This window comes from Guyanagaster necrorhizus (assembly GCF_019112545.1).
Source record: "Guyanagaster necrorhizus MCA 3950 unplaced genomic scaffold BT62scaffold_5, whole genome shotgun sequence".
Lineage (NCBI taxonomy): Eukaryota > Fungi > Basidiomycota > Agaricomycetes > Agaricales > Physalacriaceae > Guyanagaster > Guyanagaster necrorhizus.
The window spans coordinates 174,425-189,445 of NW_025064884.1; the positions used below are offsets into that span (position 1 = coordinate 174,425).

Genomic DNA, 15,021 nt, shown 5'->3' on the forward strand with positions numbered 1-15,021 from the left:
GGCTAAGTATTCCATCATCCATTTTACTACGCAAACTTTCGGTAGGTTTGTAGTTGTATCGATATTACACTGTCACTAGTTCTTTCGCTGCTAGCCTAAAGATTTCCAAGTGTTCATCAGCGAAACGTCCAATCCGGTTGATTTTCGCTAATGCTCATCATGCGTCTATGCGTTGCCTTCTGTGGTAGTCGCTTTATATCATCATATCTTAACCGGCGCTACCTCGCTGAAGTGTGTTCCCGCAATCGCGAAATTTATCCAGCCCGGTGCTTTTGTATATAAATCCCACTACGAGGAGTGCGTGTTGACTTGGAGAATGCATCTACTCGTATTTTTATCTCTGGGGACCTTCCTGTGCTCTGCACTCGCCGCTGCTCCTGAGTGGGGTCAATGTGGTGGCATTGGATGGACAGGAGATACCAGTTCGTGACTTGACAATGATTCCGAATGCTGGTCATAACCTGACGCCATGACGACAGCTTGCGTTAGCGGCACAGTTTGCACAATTCTCAACGATTGGTATTATCAATGTCTGCCCGGAACGGCCACATCGACAATCGTTTCTACTACATCAACAACCGTTTCTACCACTTCTCTCACAATTACTGCGTCAAGCACTGCTTTGCCATCTCCTACCGGTTTTGTAACAACCTCAGGTACAGAGTTCCGCCTTAACGGTGCCAAATTCACTGTTTTTGGGTAAGACGTTTGCATCGTTATACTATGGTCTAAGGAATATCATCATAGCGCCAACTCATACTGGGTCGGGCTGATGGGTTACAGCACCTCTGATATGAATACTGCCTTCGCAGACATCGCGGCTACAGGTGCCACTGCCGTCCGCACATGGTAAGCTTTGGTAAAGGATGTCACCGTATCCGTATCTCAGTGTGCGTTCTGCCTTTAGGGGCTTCAATGAAGTAACAAGTCCTAACGGAATTTATTACCAAAGCTGGTCTGGAAGTACGCCAACCGTCAACACAGGTTCTACAGGCCTTCAAAACTTTGGTGCGTTCAAAGAGTAGCTGAAGGTAAAGATATCTGATCTGTGGCTTAATTTAGATGCTGTCGTTGCTGCTGCTGCTGCGAATGGTCTACGGCTTATTGTTGCCCTGTACGTACTTGTTTTGTCTAGAATATTTTGCTCTGATTCTTTTGATTAGAACGAACAACTGGTAGAGGTGTTGAAACTACAGAGCTCTTCATGTTGACGACGTATCTTAGGTCTGACTACGGCGGAATGGACGTATACGTTGACCAAATTGTCGGATCTGGCTCTGCGCACGATTTATTCTATACCAACAGTGCTGTCATAGTAAGTGATCTCAGAAGTGGTGCTTTTCCACTGTCTCTAGATGAGCATGGATCTGTAGTCTGCCTACAAGAATTATGTCAACACTTTTGTCTCGCGCTATGTCAACGAACCCACCATTTTAGCTTGGGAACTTGCAAATGAACCTAGGTGCGCGGGAAGCTCGGGGTACGTGTATGAAAGTTAGATGCCTTCCCATTTGGACACTGAAGTTCTGAACAGAATAACGTCAGGATCATGCACTACAACGACCATCACAGAATGGGCCACAGAAATTTCGGCGTATATCAAGTCGATCGATTCCAACCATCTGGTTGCGATAGGAGATGAGGGATTCTACAACGAACCTAGTGCACCAACTTATCCATATCAGTAAGTGCTATTCCTCGAATTGTGCTCGTGCGTAGATTGAACTAATACTTTTGGATTCAGAGGTGGTGAAGGCATCGACTTCAATGCAAATTTAGCCATTGGTAGCCTTGATTTCGGTACATTTCATGTGTGTGCTTTATTGAGAAAACATCCCAGTTCTCTTGTTCAAGTACTTACTACATCCCTAGTCCTATCCCGTACGTCCACTTCCTCTAGCGGTAACCAACTTCCGATCTTAAATGACTGCAGATCAGTTGGGGTCAAACCAGCGACCCTCAAGGATGGGGCACGCAATGGATCGCTGATCATGCAACGTCGATGACGGCTGCCGGAAAACCCGTGATCATAGAGGAGTTTGGAGTTACCAGCAACCAGGATACTGTTTACACCGCCTGGTATCAGGAAGTTGTCTCTTCGGGTCTTACTGGCGCTCTTATCTGGTAAGAAACTTCCTCCTTACGTTGTTGAAGAAATTGAATATTTTGCAGGCAAGCTGGTTCTTATTTATCATCGTACGTTCTGCGTCAATTGTTTCAATGGAATTATTAAAACTCTATCATAGCGGAAGTACCCCGGACGACGGATATGCCATTTATCCTGGCGATCCCGTATATGCACTAGAAACCTCCTATGCGGCTATATTGAAAGCTCGAGCGTAAAATCGAGCGGCTTGCCCTGATTTGATTAGTAAAATATAAAAATAGTATCGTTGTCACGATACCTTGAACCTGACACGTCAACTTCATTTTGCTCTTCCGCGTACTTCGTACTTTAAGGGTATAATCAGTCAACAAAGGGCATAAAGTGACATTAATGGAAGATATTGACTGGGGATTGCTCTCATCGTATGCCGGGTTGTTGACATTAGCGAGTACGTCTATATACCTGGGCTCTTTTGGCTCTCTGCCTGTATGTGCGGCGAAAGAGGCTGGTGGACGAACTTATAAATATCTTGGCCTTGCAGAATCCGAAGGGAAGTGAAGGTGAAGAAGGAGATGAAGATGTGGACGTCGAGATGGTATCCTCGGAGGATGCATGGTTGTTCCCACTAGTGAGCTTTTCCACATTTTCGACGGCTGAACCTGAGATGCGAGATGGAAGATTGGATCTGGGACACTTCTTGGTCTGTATACGATCATTCAATACTTTGGAAAGGAGTGGATCAACTGGCTTCTTGGGATATATTTCTCTATCGCTGGGATGGGTTCTGTTTGGAAGGTTAGGCTTTGCCATTGAGCTTTTTATACTCAGCCTGAGTCTGGTTTTCTAGTCGTCGATCTCGTTGTACGTCTTCTTAGTGGGACAAAATCGATGGAAGAAACATGGAAAGCATACCTTTACTATCCATAAAGATAACCACAGTACGTCTTCGAATAGCATATCTTCTCTAAGACTGAGAATTTTTCTACAGAAATTTTATCTCTCTCTTGGCGTATGCCTACATTATTCCTACTACCTCTATCCATTATACCCTCGGCACTATATACGTTCTCGGCCACGAGTCGAAAGTCTGTTCTTCTTACAGATATATTGTCACTCTCCTTTTCTCACAACGCACTGTCCCTCCTTAAAATCGACTCTTTCAAGACAGGCACAATACTCTTGACCGGCCTCTTCTTCTATGACATTTGGTGGGTCTTTGGGACTAGAGTGGTGAGTTAAAAAGGTTTCAGACTCAATGCCTTTTCCTGACGTTCCAATGTGTCTGCCTGTCCAGATGGTCGAAGTAGCGACCACACTAGACGTTCCCATCAAGCTGTTATGGCCCAAATCTATGACCTTGTCGGACTCGCGGGGTTTTACGATGCTTGGATTAGGTGATGTTGTCATCCCTGGTGCATTCATAGCTCTTGCCCTGCGGTACGACTACCATCGTTTCTCTGGCCAATCCCACAGCGGATCCCAGTTTTCCAGACCTTACTTTTATGTTTCCCTATCAGCTTACGTGGCTGGCTTGGTAACGACGCTGTCAGTGATGCACTTTTTCGGCAAGGCGCAACCGGCGCTGCTGTATCTAAGTCCTGCATGCATCCTGTCCTTTGTGATCACGGCGTTCTGCCGCGGAGAGCTTTCTGAAGCGTGGGACTGGAGCGACGCACCGCCGCCGGCGTCGAAAGACCAGGGGGCTGGAGATCCTATGGAAGAGAAAGCAGCGGAAGGCGGAAGTTCCGAATTGAAAGACTAGGAGGTCCCTACGATTCCGAACACTTTACCTGTCGCAGGCTTGGTGGAATTGAGCAGTTCATAGGCTAATTGTTGATTTCTGCCACACGACGTCGAAAATGATCAGAACCGTATTGATTCGGGATCCGGGAGCCTCGGATGTATATGATCGATGTCTTTTTTTTCATTTTCCGTTCTCCCCTGACAAAATCGCATGCTGTGGCAATGGATGTGAGTACTTAAAAAAAAAAAGTCATCATTTGGATATACCATTGGCTCGCGGATACGGAGCTCTGGTGGAGTGGGGAAGGAAAGGAAAAGACGACACACCCTGCTGTTCATTCTGCACTTGCCTCAACTACTAGTATGTTTTTACGACGCTTTTTCTGCTATTACTTCTCCTGCCTAATCAGGCACCACACGGAAGGGCCCTCGGATGGTAAATCCGTTTTGCAACGTTGTCCTGTGCTTGGTCATGAGGACCCCGAGTCGGGGGGGGGGGATAGTGGGGCGTCTGGTAAAGTTGAGTAGCACTGGCCGGAAGATGGAGAGAAATAGGGAGAAAGGAAATCAGTGCATACCACATATGAAAGATCCTTATATACTGTACGATAAGGAATAAGGGGCTGTATGTTCTGATAACAATACCGGCGTCGAGGCATTATCTTAGATTCAGATACATGTATGGGGATGTCTTGACGTGAAGCGGCACCGGTGCGTCTATGTACTATATAGCCCACACATTCGCTAACAGATCACCTCCAATATTGACGCCGCTCCCATGGGGTTTCATGCACATGGCTCATTGATATGGCACCGTTGACGTACTTGAGTGCCACGAGTTGTTACTCCTCAGCAGTGGAATGCTGTTTTTTATGTTCTTGAGGAAATGCCGCGCACGACATCCCACAAAAAAGAAAGGATTTCGAAACCCGTATAGCTAATGAAAGCACAAGGAAGAATCGGAGCGACTACCGCGGCTAGTATCAAGGGTCCTGGGCTGGGCTGACGCCCTTTGGAAGGAATAAATATGTCCCAGAATTACAGATGGAGAATTAGTAGAACATGTCAATTCAGCAGACAAACAGTCCAGGGAACTTTTTGACTTATAGAAACGGAAGCGCAAAAACTGCATGTGAGAACGAAGGGGACGAACGTTGACACTGAATCATGCTCGAAGGACGAATGATGGCGGCCCGATGGCAAACGGGAATAGAGAACCTGTTGTTAGGAGCGTACGTTATACACTGGGAGATTGAAGGGCTGACAGACTGTTTAGTCGTCACACACTGTAAAGTGAGTGTGTATCTGGGTGAGATCTCGTATATGAGATCTCGGGCGTTTCCGAGATGGTGGCTGTAAACAGGAACAAAGTGCAGAAAGAACACTCGGAGCTTGCATCAAGAAACAACACCAGCTTGCTGCATTGTCGTTCACTTCATTCAAGGTTTCAGAGGCAATGTCATGTTGAAACACAACTGAAAAGGAAAATACTAATATACAGAGTAAAGTCTAGATGTGCCTGAGGGCGGAAGCGGATATAAAAGTTAGTTTCTTCTGCAAATCATGTTGAGGGAATAGCACAAGGAACCTGCTGCAATTGGATGAGTTTCCGGCTCAAAGATCGGGACAAAGATGAAAGTCGGCAAATTGTGTCCGAACGCGGATCGGAAACTGAATCAAAGCGGAATATGATAATCCAGGTGTCCCGGGTCCGCATGCTACGGACCGCTGGGTGTAAACAGTGGTATAGCCAGTCACCTAGCTATTTCCAGTCGAAGCTATTTGGAGTTGCTCTTTTCCCTGGTTCCTCCTTGCCACTGTCGACGAAGCCGCACCTTTACTCGCCGCCGCTGTCGTCGTCAACGCCGTCGAGGTCGTCATCTCCGGCGCTGCCTCTGCCTGGTATCTATTACGTCTGTACGTCCGACCGTCACCTTGGCCTCGGCCGCTACCGTTCTGGTTGGTTTCATGCTTTTCACTGTTTCGGACGGCACCCACGCTCATTCTTCACAGGGACTAGCATCGACGGGACCGTTGCTACCGCCAATGCGGGGTTTCATGGATGCATCATTCTCTCGGTCATGGTCGCCGGCCAGTCGGCCTACTGTGAATACCTCCATATCCAACGGCCATCCATCTCTATCGACTTCATCCGAGAACAGTCCACATCTTGGCTCAATACCGCCCTCAGCACAATCGTCACCGTGGGCACATAATGCGCCGCTTGCTCCAAGCCAGTCTTCTTCCCACTTCCTGCTCTCTTCCAGTCCGCGCAATTCGCTCACATCAGAACAGAGCAACACAGTCAATTCCTTACCGCCGGAGTGGAGCAATATTTTTTCTGCTCCGCTCAATCCAACAGTTTTTGCAACCCTGGCCGCCAACGGCGTCCTGGGCCCTGTGTCACCGCCTCTTCCAGGCCATTCAGCAAGTTTGCCCACGAACCCTTTCCATGCCAACTTCCCCCCGCCGAATTCTCGACCACGGCTCCCTAATATTGATGTTACGGGCCAGCCAAGCGCTACAGGTCAGTGGTCTGAGGCGTCTCTCTCTTATACTTCCCCATCCAACATGTCTTCCCGACCGCCTCTCTCACGCTCGACCTCGTCCTTGAGCAACGCCGCCGCTAAATCCAAAGCTTCTGCAAGCGCTGGTACACTTTCCAAGTCGTCGCGACCTGCCGATAATCTCCCTAGACATCCCAACTTTAGTGACGAACGTCGCCGTGTAGCCAGTCGAAACGTCCTAGTTAACGCAATTCCTATAGGTCGCACAGACGACGGTCCCGTTTCCCCTAATTTTGACCCAGCACCAAATGGTCGGTCTGGCGCACTCAATTCGCCGCTAGATTACTCTGTAGGACTTACATTCCCAGGTGAGCGTTCAAATACGAGACTTCCCCCCTCCCTATGGATGTCTCCGGCTTCCACCGCCCCCGTAACCTCTACGATGCATGATTCGCTAAACCGTCCCCCAATATCTGCTGTCACAGACACTTCAACTTCAAGCCGCTCGGTATTCCCTCAGTCACCCATCTCACCCGCCTCACCATCAGAGTCTAAATCCACCTTCTTCTCTGACATTCTGTCAGATGGGATATTCGGACCACAGGGAACATCGCAGGCTGCTAGCCCTTTCACCTCACCCCCAATGTCTGGTTCACCGGATTTAATTCCTTCTAATATACCAGACCAAGATCCCGAACAGTTGGCCAAAGACGACCCCCTTGCAACTCAAGTCTGGAAAATGTATGCGCGAACGAAGGCAACATTACCTCATGCGCAACGGATGGAGAACCTCACCTGGCGGATGATGGCGCTGGCTTTGAAGAAGAAGAAGGAAGAGGAAGACAGGGAGAAGCAGAGTCCTATATCGGTTAAGACTGAAGTGACGTCTCCATCTGAGCTCGGACAGCATGCATCCTCGGATACTCCTTCTGGAGAGAAAAAGGAGCCTGATGAGCGTGGGCGAAGAATTGATAAAGGAAAAGCCAAAGTTCGAGTTGTGGGCTTCGACGGCGCCAATCAGGATGGTGAAGAACAAGAGTGGGTTCCATTTTGTCTCTGGTTCCGAATCGTATTTAAAGGTATTTCATTAGTGTCGTTCCTATGGATTGGAGATCAATAAGCCGATCCAGATCTCGGATATCCATGGACTGGCGACCAACCAGTCGCTCGCGTTCGCGGCCGCCTGAATCTGCAGACACGTTTGAAGGCATGATGATGGCACCATTCGAATCTCGTTTTGCGTTTCCCACAATAGGTCATGGATCATTACCTGATTCGTTCAAGGTACCTTCTTCAAAGCCTACAGGAACATCAATGCTCTCGGCTACACGACGTAGTCCCCCCCAGAGGAGCACCGAACTTCCTTCTGTTTACGAAGAACATATTGATGCAGATTCGCGATATTTAAACAATCTTAACTTCAATCATCCCATGTCGAGCTTTGATTCCCCCGCGTTCGGCCCATCCTCCCTTCCGTCGTTTGGCCTTCATAGCCTTCCACGTCTGCCCCCTGGCAACTCCCCCGAGCCTTCTTTCCCTCGACACATTCGCAAGACGAGCTTTGACCACACGGTATCCAAAGACAACGTCCTCTCCGGTTTGAAGGGCCGCCATCAAGTCAATGGGAAGCCTCTATCTCCAGACAGCTTAGCGGGCACGAAACGCCCTGCGGATGCGCCCCATGCCGAAAGCATGCTTCGTGCTGATCCTTCCGATGTTGAGGGCACTCTATTATCCAACTCCCACTCGCAGGCCCAGGAGGGCTCCGCAAACGACAATTTCGAAAGCTCCAGTCCGTTTCCTACATCCTCATTCCATTTCTCATTCCCACCCTATGACGGTATGTTCGATATCCCGGGTACCGGACCTTCGGGGGATATCACTCCTATGCTCCCTTCTGCCGACGGAAGCAATACAGGTGAAGGTCAATATCATGGCTCCACAAGGTCTTCTGTTAGTGGAGTCCCATTCCATCCTGGTTCTGTTGGCTCTACGGGGGAAGGCTTGTCGACTTCATCTGCTCTGGCTGACAAGTTTGGTCAGTTGAATGCAAATAACGATGATTCCGCCCTGGACTTCCAGCTAATGCGATTAGTATACCCAACTTTGGACCAATCGGGATCTATGTCTCCGTACACCCATGTGGATCCAACGCAGATTCTCAATGTCGGGGATGGATATCCAGCATTCCATGCGAGTCCTTCCAGTGATGGCTGGGGTGGCGGGCTTGGTTCGAGTTCGAACGCTTCTCCCGAGCCTTATAATGCATCAAATGCATCTACACCGCCCTCTGCTGAGGGTATTGTAGAAGGAATGCGAGGGTCCGGCAGGAAATTCATTTCTCTGAAGGGAGGTGACCACCAGAGGAAGAAATCTTTGCCTGGTGCTGTAACGTCACCGAAACTAGGATTGCGGTCATCGACTAGCACACCTGACCTTTCGGACAACCGAGATGGGGCTAATGGGAAAGAAGGCGACACTCCGACGCTATGTACAAATTGTCAGACAACTAATACGCCATTATGGCGGAGAGACCCTGAAGGTCAACCGCTTTGTGCGTTCTTTCGCCATCCTTGTGTTTTTTTTCTTTTCTGTCCGTACTAATTCTCTGTTTCCTAGGTAATGCCTGTGGCCTATTTTATGTAAGTTCCAGTGGCACATGCTGGCTCTGGCTCTAATGTTCTTGCAGAAACTCCATGGTGTTGTGCGACCGCTCTCCTTGAAGACGGATGTAATCAAGAAGAGGTATGTCTTTCATCGTCGTTTTCCGCACAAGCTTTCTCATCAGTCATGAAAAGGAATCGAGCATCGGGCGCACCTAGTAGTAGCTCCCGGAAAGGTTCAGGTTTGACAAAGATTGCATCTTCTACGACACGACCGCGATCATCTTCGAATGCAGCGGTATCTGGAATGAGTGGGACTTCACGGGTGCCACCCAACCGTGCAAACTCGTCTGGAGGAAGTTCGCTTGCAATGAAACGACAGCGACGGACTTCTACTAGCATGCAGGCGTCGGCGTCTCGTAAGGGAGACTAGCGGGCATCTAATTTTCTTGCGTATATCTACTACCTTCCTTTTCATTGACTTCCACTCTCTCAGATGTCTGTTTGCGGATACGCATGAATTAGTGCATGTTGAATTCTAGATGTACTAGTAGTATCTTGCTTATATGTTACCATCTCATGCTGAATTACTTATATATCTGTACACATGGGTATCTAGATGCCATAAATGTTCGAGCTGGGATATATAATTTCAAGCTGAGTTCAGTGCCCCTCAAAAGCCCTAATTATGATCGCCAGCAGCTACCAAGGTAACGGTGTGACGCTGAACGTTTCTGCCTTTTCTGCACGCTCGGCAGTCACGTTCAAGTCGAAATTGCAGCAGGTCACTCGTATCCTGACCAGCCTTGTCATCGTTATCCATACTGGCTTCCATTTTCCGACAACATGCGGCGCCTTCGCGCTCGATGTCGCCATCAACTGCATTTTCGAATGGCCTACAGCCAGTGGGCCCTGATATGATGGCTTCGAGGGAGAAACGAGTGTCGCGTACTGACATCGACTTTGAGCAGGCGTTGCGAGGGGAAGGTACTTTCATGCTCAAGGAAGGTCTCGACGTCAATGCGCTTGGCGTTGAAAGCCCCATGCCTGCGACTAGGGCCTTTCATTCACCACACCTGCCTCCCAAGCCTACACAGCCGGCGACGCCAATCGTCGTCCCACCTACGCCATCTCCTGTGGCAGGTCCGTCATCATCTATCAGGGTCGTCAGTCCGCCGTCATCATCGTCGCCGTCATCGGGCGACATTTTCTTCGATAGCAACGACGTCGACCACCAGGTCAAGCGTCGTTCTATGTATCGATCACCAGGGACCTCGAGCAGCCCTGATTTGGCGACGCTACTGCGGAAGACCAAAGAGAAGAGTGGCAGTACACCGAGTGTCCAGCACAAACTAGAGAAACGACGTGATTGTCCTCCGCCTTTGCCTGATCGCGGCGGTAGTGGTCGCCAGCGCTCTTCAACTGCCCTTCCTCCCGGTCAGACCTCAACAACAACAATCTCTGTCAAGAAAAACAAGCTACACTGTACGTCGCCGGCAGAGAGTAGCTCCATGAATTGGATAATGGCCCAAATGGCGAAGGAGTCCTCGTCGAAAGTGAGTGATCTAAGGCCTTTTGCGCTCCCATTAAGCCTTTTTCTGCAGCCGGCAAAGTCGTCTGTACGGGCCAAGACGAGCGCATTTTTGGGCAAGGTCCTCGGAGGTACAGGAACTGTACGAGAGCGATCTGTACGACGTTCCTTGGCATTAGTATTGCTATCTTACTAACTATTCGGCTAGAAGACGGACGCCAGCAGTTCATCGTTGTTTCAACCCCTGGCACCTCCAGTGCCGCCGATACCGTCTGAGTATCAGCGTGCAACGCCTGTAGGCTCCCCGATTGCGGACGTTTTTTCATCATCACCCAAAGAGTCTACACTGTCTACGTCTCCAACTTCGAGTAAACCTCTCCCCCCTATTATTGGTCAGCCGGTGGACCTCGATGACGATCAGTCCATGGTACTCGTTGAACGAGTGCCTCGAACGCCATCACCCGAAAAGACTCAAAGCAAAGGAGCAGGAGGAACATTTAGCAAACGCCGAAGTATGAGTGTCGGTGATGTAGAGTTACAGAGATCTGTAACGGCATTATCTCCCATGGCCAAGACACCGGAAACAAAACGAGGTGCAGGTGCAGATGACACATCTTTCAATGGGATTTTGAATGATTTCAAAGGTAAACTTTCTCAGCTGGAATCCGCTTCTAAGCCATTGGATCTTCGTGATCCATCAACTCCTGGCCGTCGAGCTGCATATTTGAGATCAAAGACTGACACTCTCGTTTCTTCTGGTCGTTCAGAAATATCAACGCTCACCAAACATGCTTCGTTAACTGCGCCCACGTTGACCCTCCATTTGGATGAACCGGAAGAAAGCAAATCGAATCTGCTCTCTCCGTCTCCCATCGTCCCGCCACGCACCTCTTCCCTACAAATGCCTGCTCGTTCAGGCATAGGTCCAACTTCATTCAACTCGCCACGAGTACGTGGTTCGAGTCCATTGCGAGGGACTCCTGGATCTCGGGGCCTGCGTGGTATGCATCGTTCAACGGCTTCGAGTTCTGAACCTTCCTTGATACCCGACGGAGATAGTGCTCGTATAAGTAAGCCACACGTTTTCTCCCCTTCTTCATAATTTGACTTACAAGGTACAGTTTCTCGTGCGCCAGCCAATTCACAACAAGACTTAACCGTCTATGATCTCTCTCTTTCTCGCTATCCCTCTTCAAGCCACTCTCCTGCTCGGGGAGATGACACGACCGATACTGAGACCAGAGCTAAGGACCTGGCCACTCGGTGTTGGCATGAAGATGAAGATTTCTTGGCTAAAGATAAAATTGCAGAATGGCTTGGTGGCATGTAAGTCGTTTATATGGCTCGAAATGAAGTCAGAATGAGATAACATATTTGTCCAGAGGACGGATCAACAAGCTTGCATTGCAAAATTACGTCGTCTTCTTCAATTTTGCAGGCCTTCGCCTCGATGTTGCCTTCAGGTGCATATATCACGTTTCAGATTGCGCCATACTAATCAATGGGTAGACAATTTTGTTCAAAATTATATTTGAAGGGCGAAACGCAGCAAGTCGATCGAATTCTCGAAGAATTCAGTAGGCGGTATTGGGATTGCAACCCGGGGGGGGTGTATGGAAGCGCCAGTACGTCATGAATTATTTCATGATGGTCTTACTGTTTTGTTGAATCTTATCAAGATATTGTCCACGCCGTCTCTTATTCATTGCTGCTGTTGAATACTGACTTACACGTCGCTGATTTAACTGCACGCATGTCGAGGAACCAATTTGTGCGAAACACCCTTACTGCAGTTCGAACACAATTACAACCGAATACTATTGCTCAAGGGTCTTCTACCGACTTGATCAGTGAAGATAGCAATCAAAGCATACGTGGAGTGTCCTCCGAGCATACTGATAAATATCGTTCCAAGCGGAGTGATAGTATAACGAGCTGGAATAGCGTGTCCCGAGATACTGTACTGTCGTCGCCTGCTTTTTCCATCGCGAGTACCCAGGTAACCACGCCCGGGGAATCGTCCAACGACATTCATGCGCAGGACATCAAGCTTCCCACTCCTAGCATAATGTATGGACGCGGCTGGGAAGCTGATATGGAAAGCTTACTCAAGGTAATAAGGTCATCTAGGTTTGACTGTAATTGGTTTACCAGAGCTTTATGAACAGGAAATGTATAACGCCATCAAGAGCAATCAAATTCTGCAGCCGCTTAGTGGCCGGTCTTCGATGTCATCTTTAAGTCCAGGATCTACAATGTTACGGAATCGTAGCTTGCGGGGTGGTCAGTCTGATCGACTAGCGACCCTTAAACGGGGAAGTATACGTGGTCTACAGTCAATCTTAAATCACAATGGGGTTAGCCCATACAGTAGTAACAGCAGCATTGACGGTCGTGTTAGCCCTTCACCTAGTTTTGCAACATCTGCTCATGAGGTGAATATTTACATCACTTCTCTTTGACTCGATATTGACAATCCTGCAGGGGATATATGGATCAAGCTCGTCCTTCTTACAGCCCACATTAGGGTTCGCTCACAACTTATCGCATACTATCATCCGCGAGGCAAAAGAAGACGATGACAGAAGTGTACATAGTGAACGTTCGGATTCCACGACTATCAGCATCTCTGACGAGGAACTGGCCCTTCTTGGGGCACCCTGGGCTAAGGAAGGCATGCTATGCCGAAAGCATTTTTGGGACTCTATCGACAAGCGAGCGAAGGACAAAAGCTGGCTAGACGTATTTGTCGTCATTCAACGGGGAGAGCTCAACATGTTCACGTTCGGCGAAAATGGATCCGCAGGGTCGGGGGTCTTTGGAGGAGGTAATTGGTTGGTGAGTTATGGATCCACCCCGTCGCTTCGTCTATTCATATCATACTGAAGGCTAACGCCAACGCTGTTGGGAGTGTGTATCTCACACATTCTCTGGCTCATGCTCTTCCTCCTCCCGGATACAACCGAAATCGACCATACTGTATGGTTTTGACGTTATCTGACGGTGGCCTGTACTTTTTCCAGGCAGGCACGGAAGAGCTAGTGAACGAGTGGGTCTCGACGTGCAATTATTGGGCAGCTCGGACGAGCAAGGAGCCGCTTGCCGGAGGCGTGTCCAATATGGAGTATGGTTGGAACCGTGTCATAGATCCCATGCATGGTCGATCTCATTCCGATACGGAATCTATGAAAGACGACTCTATGAGCATCATGAGCGGTCGGAGCTCTCATAGCAGATTTGGCGGTTGGCGTGATGGAGCTTCTACGGTCCGGGCTTCTCGTTCACCCTGGGTCGACCGCGTTTACATCAACGACTGGAAGCCGCCACTGCCACCAACTGTCTCAAGTGAACACGATGAGGAGACTCAGATGGAAGCCTTAAAAAAGCATGTAGAGTCCATGAAGAAGGACTTGGAAAAACACAATGAACTGCGAGAGCCTATGCTTGCTTTGGTAAGTGGTCTATATCCGTATCGTCGATTGACGCTTAGCGGTGTATTTTGTAGTATCAAGCGCGAACAACGAATGTAGTCAAGGCACACAGCAATTGGGAAAAGAAGTCCAACTATCTGCTGACAGAAATAGTGAAGTACGATTTGTATATCGATTCACTACAGACGGCTATGACTCTGAGGCTTAAAAAGAGGGGAGAGAAAGGTATGTCGATTTAGGCTATCTTGTTTACGCAAGGAATCTCATATGTTGGGGAACACAGCGTTGGAGCGAGCGTTAAACGGTGTAGAGGAGTGTGACTCCAAACAACGGAAGGGACCTGAAGGGACGATTCAGGAAGACGAGGAGCCCAGTACTCCTGGACCTGAATATTTCACTTCAAAATATCATCGTAGGGAAACTGCAGAAGGAGGGGATGACTGATTGTTAGATATGCCTTATGTATGTGCATACCTTTTTGTGTTTTGATTTTCTCCATTGCTGCCTATACCGTACTGATACCATCTGGAGATATATATATACATATACATACGTTTTTTCTATTTCTGCCGGGTTGTATTTGTTGTAATATTTGTTAGTTATTATTTAATGGTTTTACTTATAGGTAAAGTTACGTCTGGATGTGTGGGCAGCCATTGGAATCAGGAAATACCTCTTATCGGCACAAGATTTCGCGATTGAAGTCATTTAGTAGGTGCCCAGGGATAGAGATCTAGACCAGAAGAGAGACCCAGCACACGCATTTAATATGTATGTACTCATACGATACTTTCATCCAGGCCCCCTTGTGGTACGACATTGTGAGACCTTGAATTCGAAAGAGCGGAACCAGGGCTCGCTGAAATTTACAGGACGCATGGTGGACAGCAGGAGACAGATAAGGCACACCTATTTTCACAAGGGGAAGAATTCCAAGGACGCAATCTGAAGTCGAAGCTTTCCAGTGTCCTTGTTGTGCTCAAGCAATGCGGGTAAAGCTGCATGCGGCATAATGGTATTTTTCTGCTATTATTATTACTTATATTTGACAGAAAATATCTGATGAATTAAATAGCACTAGTCCAAATTGAGCAGTTTC

General features: G+C 48.4%; 4 protein-coding genes across 4 annotated transcripts; all 4 read left to right on the plus strand.

The window, feature by feature from the left end:
* Window positions 1–217: 217 nt before the first annotated feature.
* On the plus strand, window positions 218–2,651 carry BT62DRAFT_591100 (mannanase). Its single transcript, XM_043181531.1, has 15 exons — window positions 218–422; window positions 480–699; window positions 748–849; window positions 908–1,008; window positions 1,063–1,114; window positions 1,164–1,175; window positions 1,225–1,315; window positions 1,374–1,480; window positions 1,535–1,684; window positions 1,745–1,811; window positions 1,873–1,881; window positions 1,934–2,124; window positions 2,173–2,196; window positions 2,247–2,593; window positions 2,649–2,651. The coding sequence occupies exons 1-14, from the start codon at window positions 317–319 to the stop codon at window positions 2,341–2,343; spliced, it is 1,329 nt and encodes a 442-aa protein (XP_043043053.1). The 5' UTR covers window positions 218–316; the 3' UTR covers window positions 2,344–2,593; window positions 2,649–2,651.
* On the plus strand, window positions 2,498–3,869 carry BT62DRAFT_978821 (peptidase A22B, signal peptide peptidase; the record flags this gene model as incomplete). The annotated part of the gene is made up of 6 exons (XM_043189379.1): window positions 2,498–2,593; window positions 2,649–2,735; window positions 2,786–2,902; window positions 2,955–3,045; window positions 3,096–3,337; window positions 3,402–3,869. The coding sequence occupies 6 exons, from the start codon at window positions 2,498–2,500 to the stop codon at window positions 3,867–3,869; spliced, it is 1,101 nt and encodes a 366-aa protein (XP_043043054.1).
* Window positions 3,870–5,896: 2,027 nt separating this feature from the next.
* BT62DRAFT_885859 (uncharacterized protein) lies at window positions 5,897–9,393 on the plus strand (the record flags this gene model as incomplete). The annotated part of the gene is made up of 6 exons (XM_043182851.1): window positions 5,897–6,456; window positions 6,499–7,395; window positions 7,449–8,911; window positions 8,977–8,999; window positions 9,047–9,102; window positions 9,156–9,393. The coding sequence occupies 6 exons, from the start codon at window positions 5,897–5,899 to the stop codon at window positions 9,391–9,393; spliced, it is 3,237 nt and encodes a 1,078-aa protein (XP_043043055.1).
* Window positions 9,394–9,799: 406 nt separating this feature from the next.
* Window positions 9,800–14,366, plus strand: BT62DRAFT_886604 (uncharacterized protein; the record flags this gene model as incomplete). Its single annotated transcript, XM_043182887.1, has 12 exons — window positions 9,800–10,423; window positions 10,505–10,648; window positions 10,700–11,555; window positions 11,607–11,817; window positions 11,847–11,954; window positions 12,001–12,116; window positions 12,171–12,604; window positions 12,660–12,926; window positions 12,976–13,329; window positions 13,380–13,943; window positions 13,997–14,147; window positions 14,206–14,366. Coding segments are annotated over 12 exons (3,990 nt in total), but the record flags the coding sequence as incomplete, so codon positions are not given.
* Window positions 14,367–15,021: the final 655 nt, after the last annotated feature.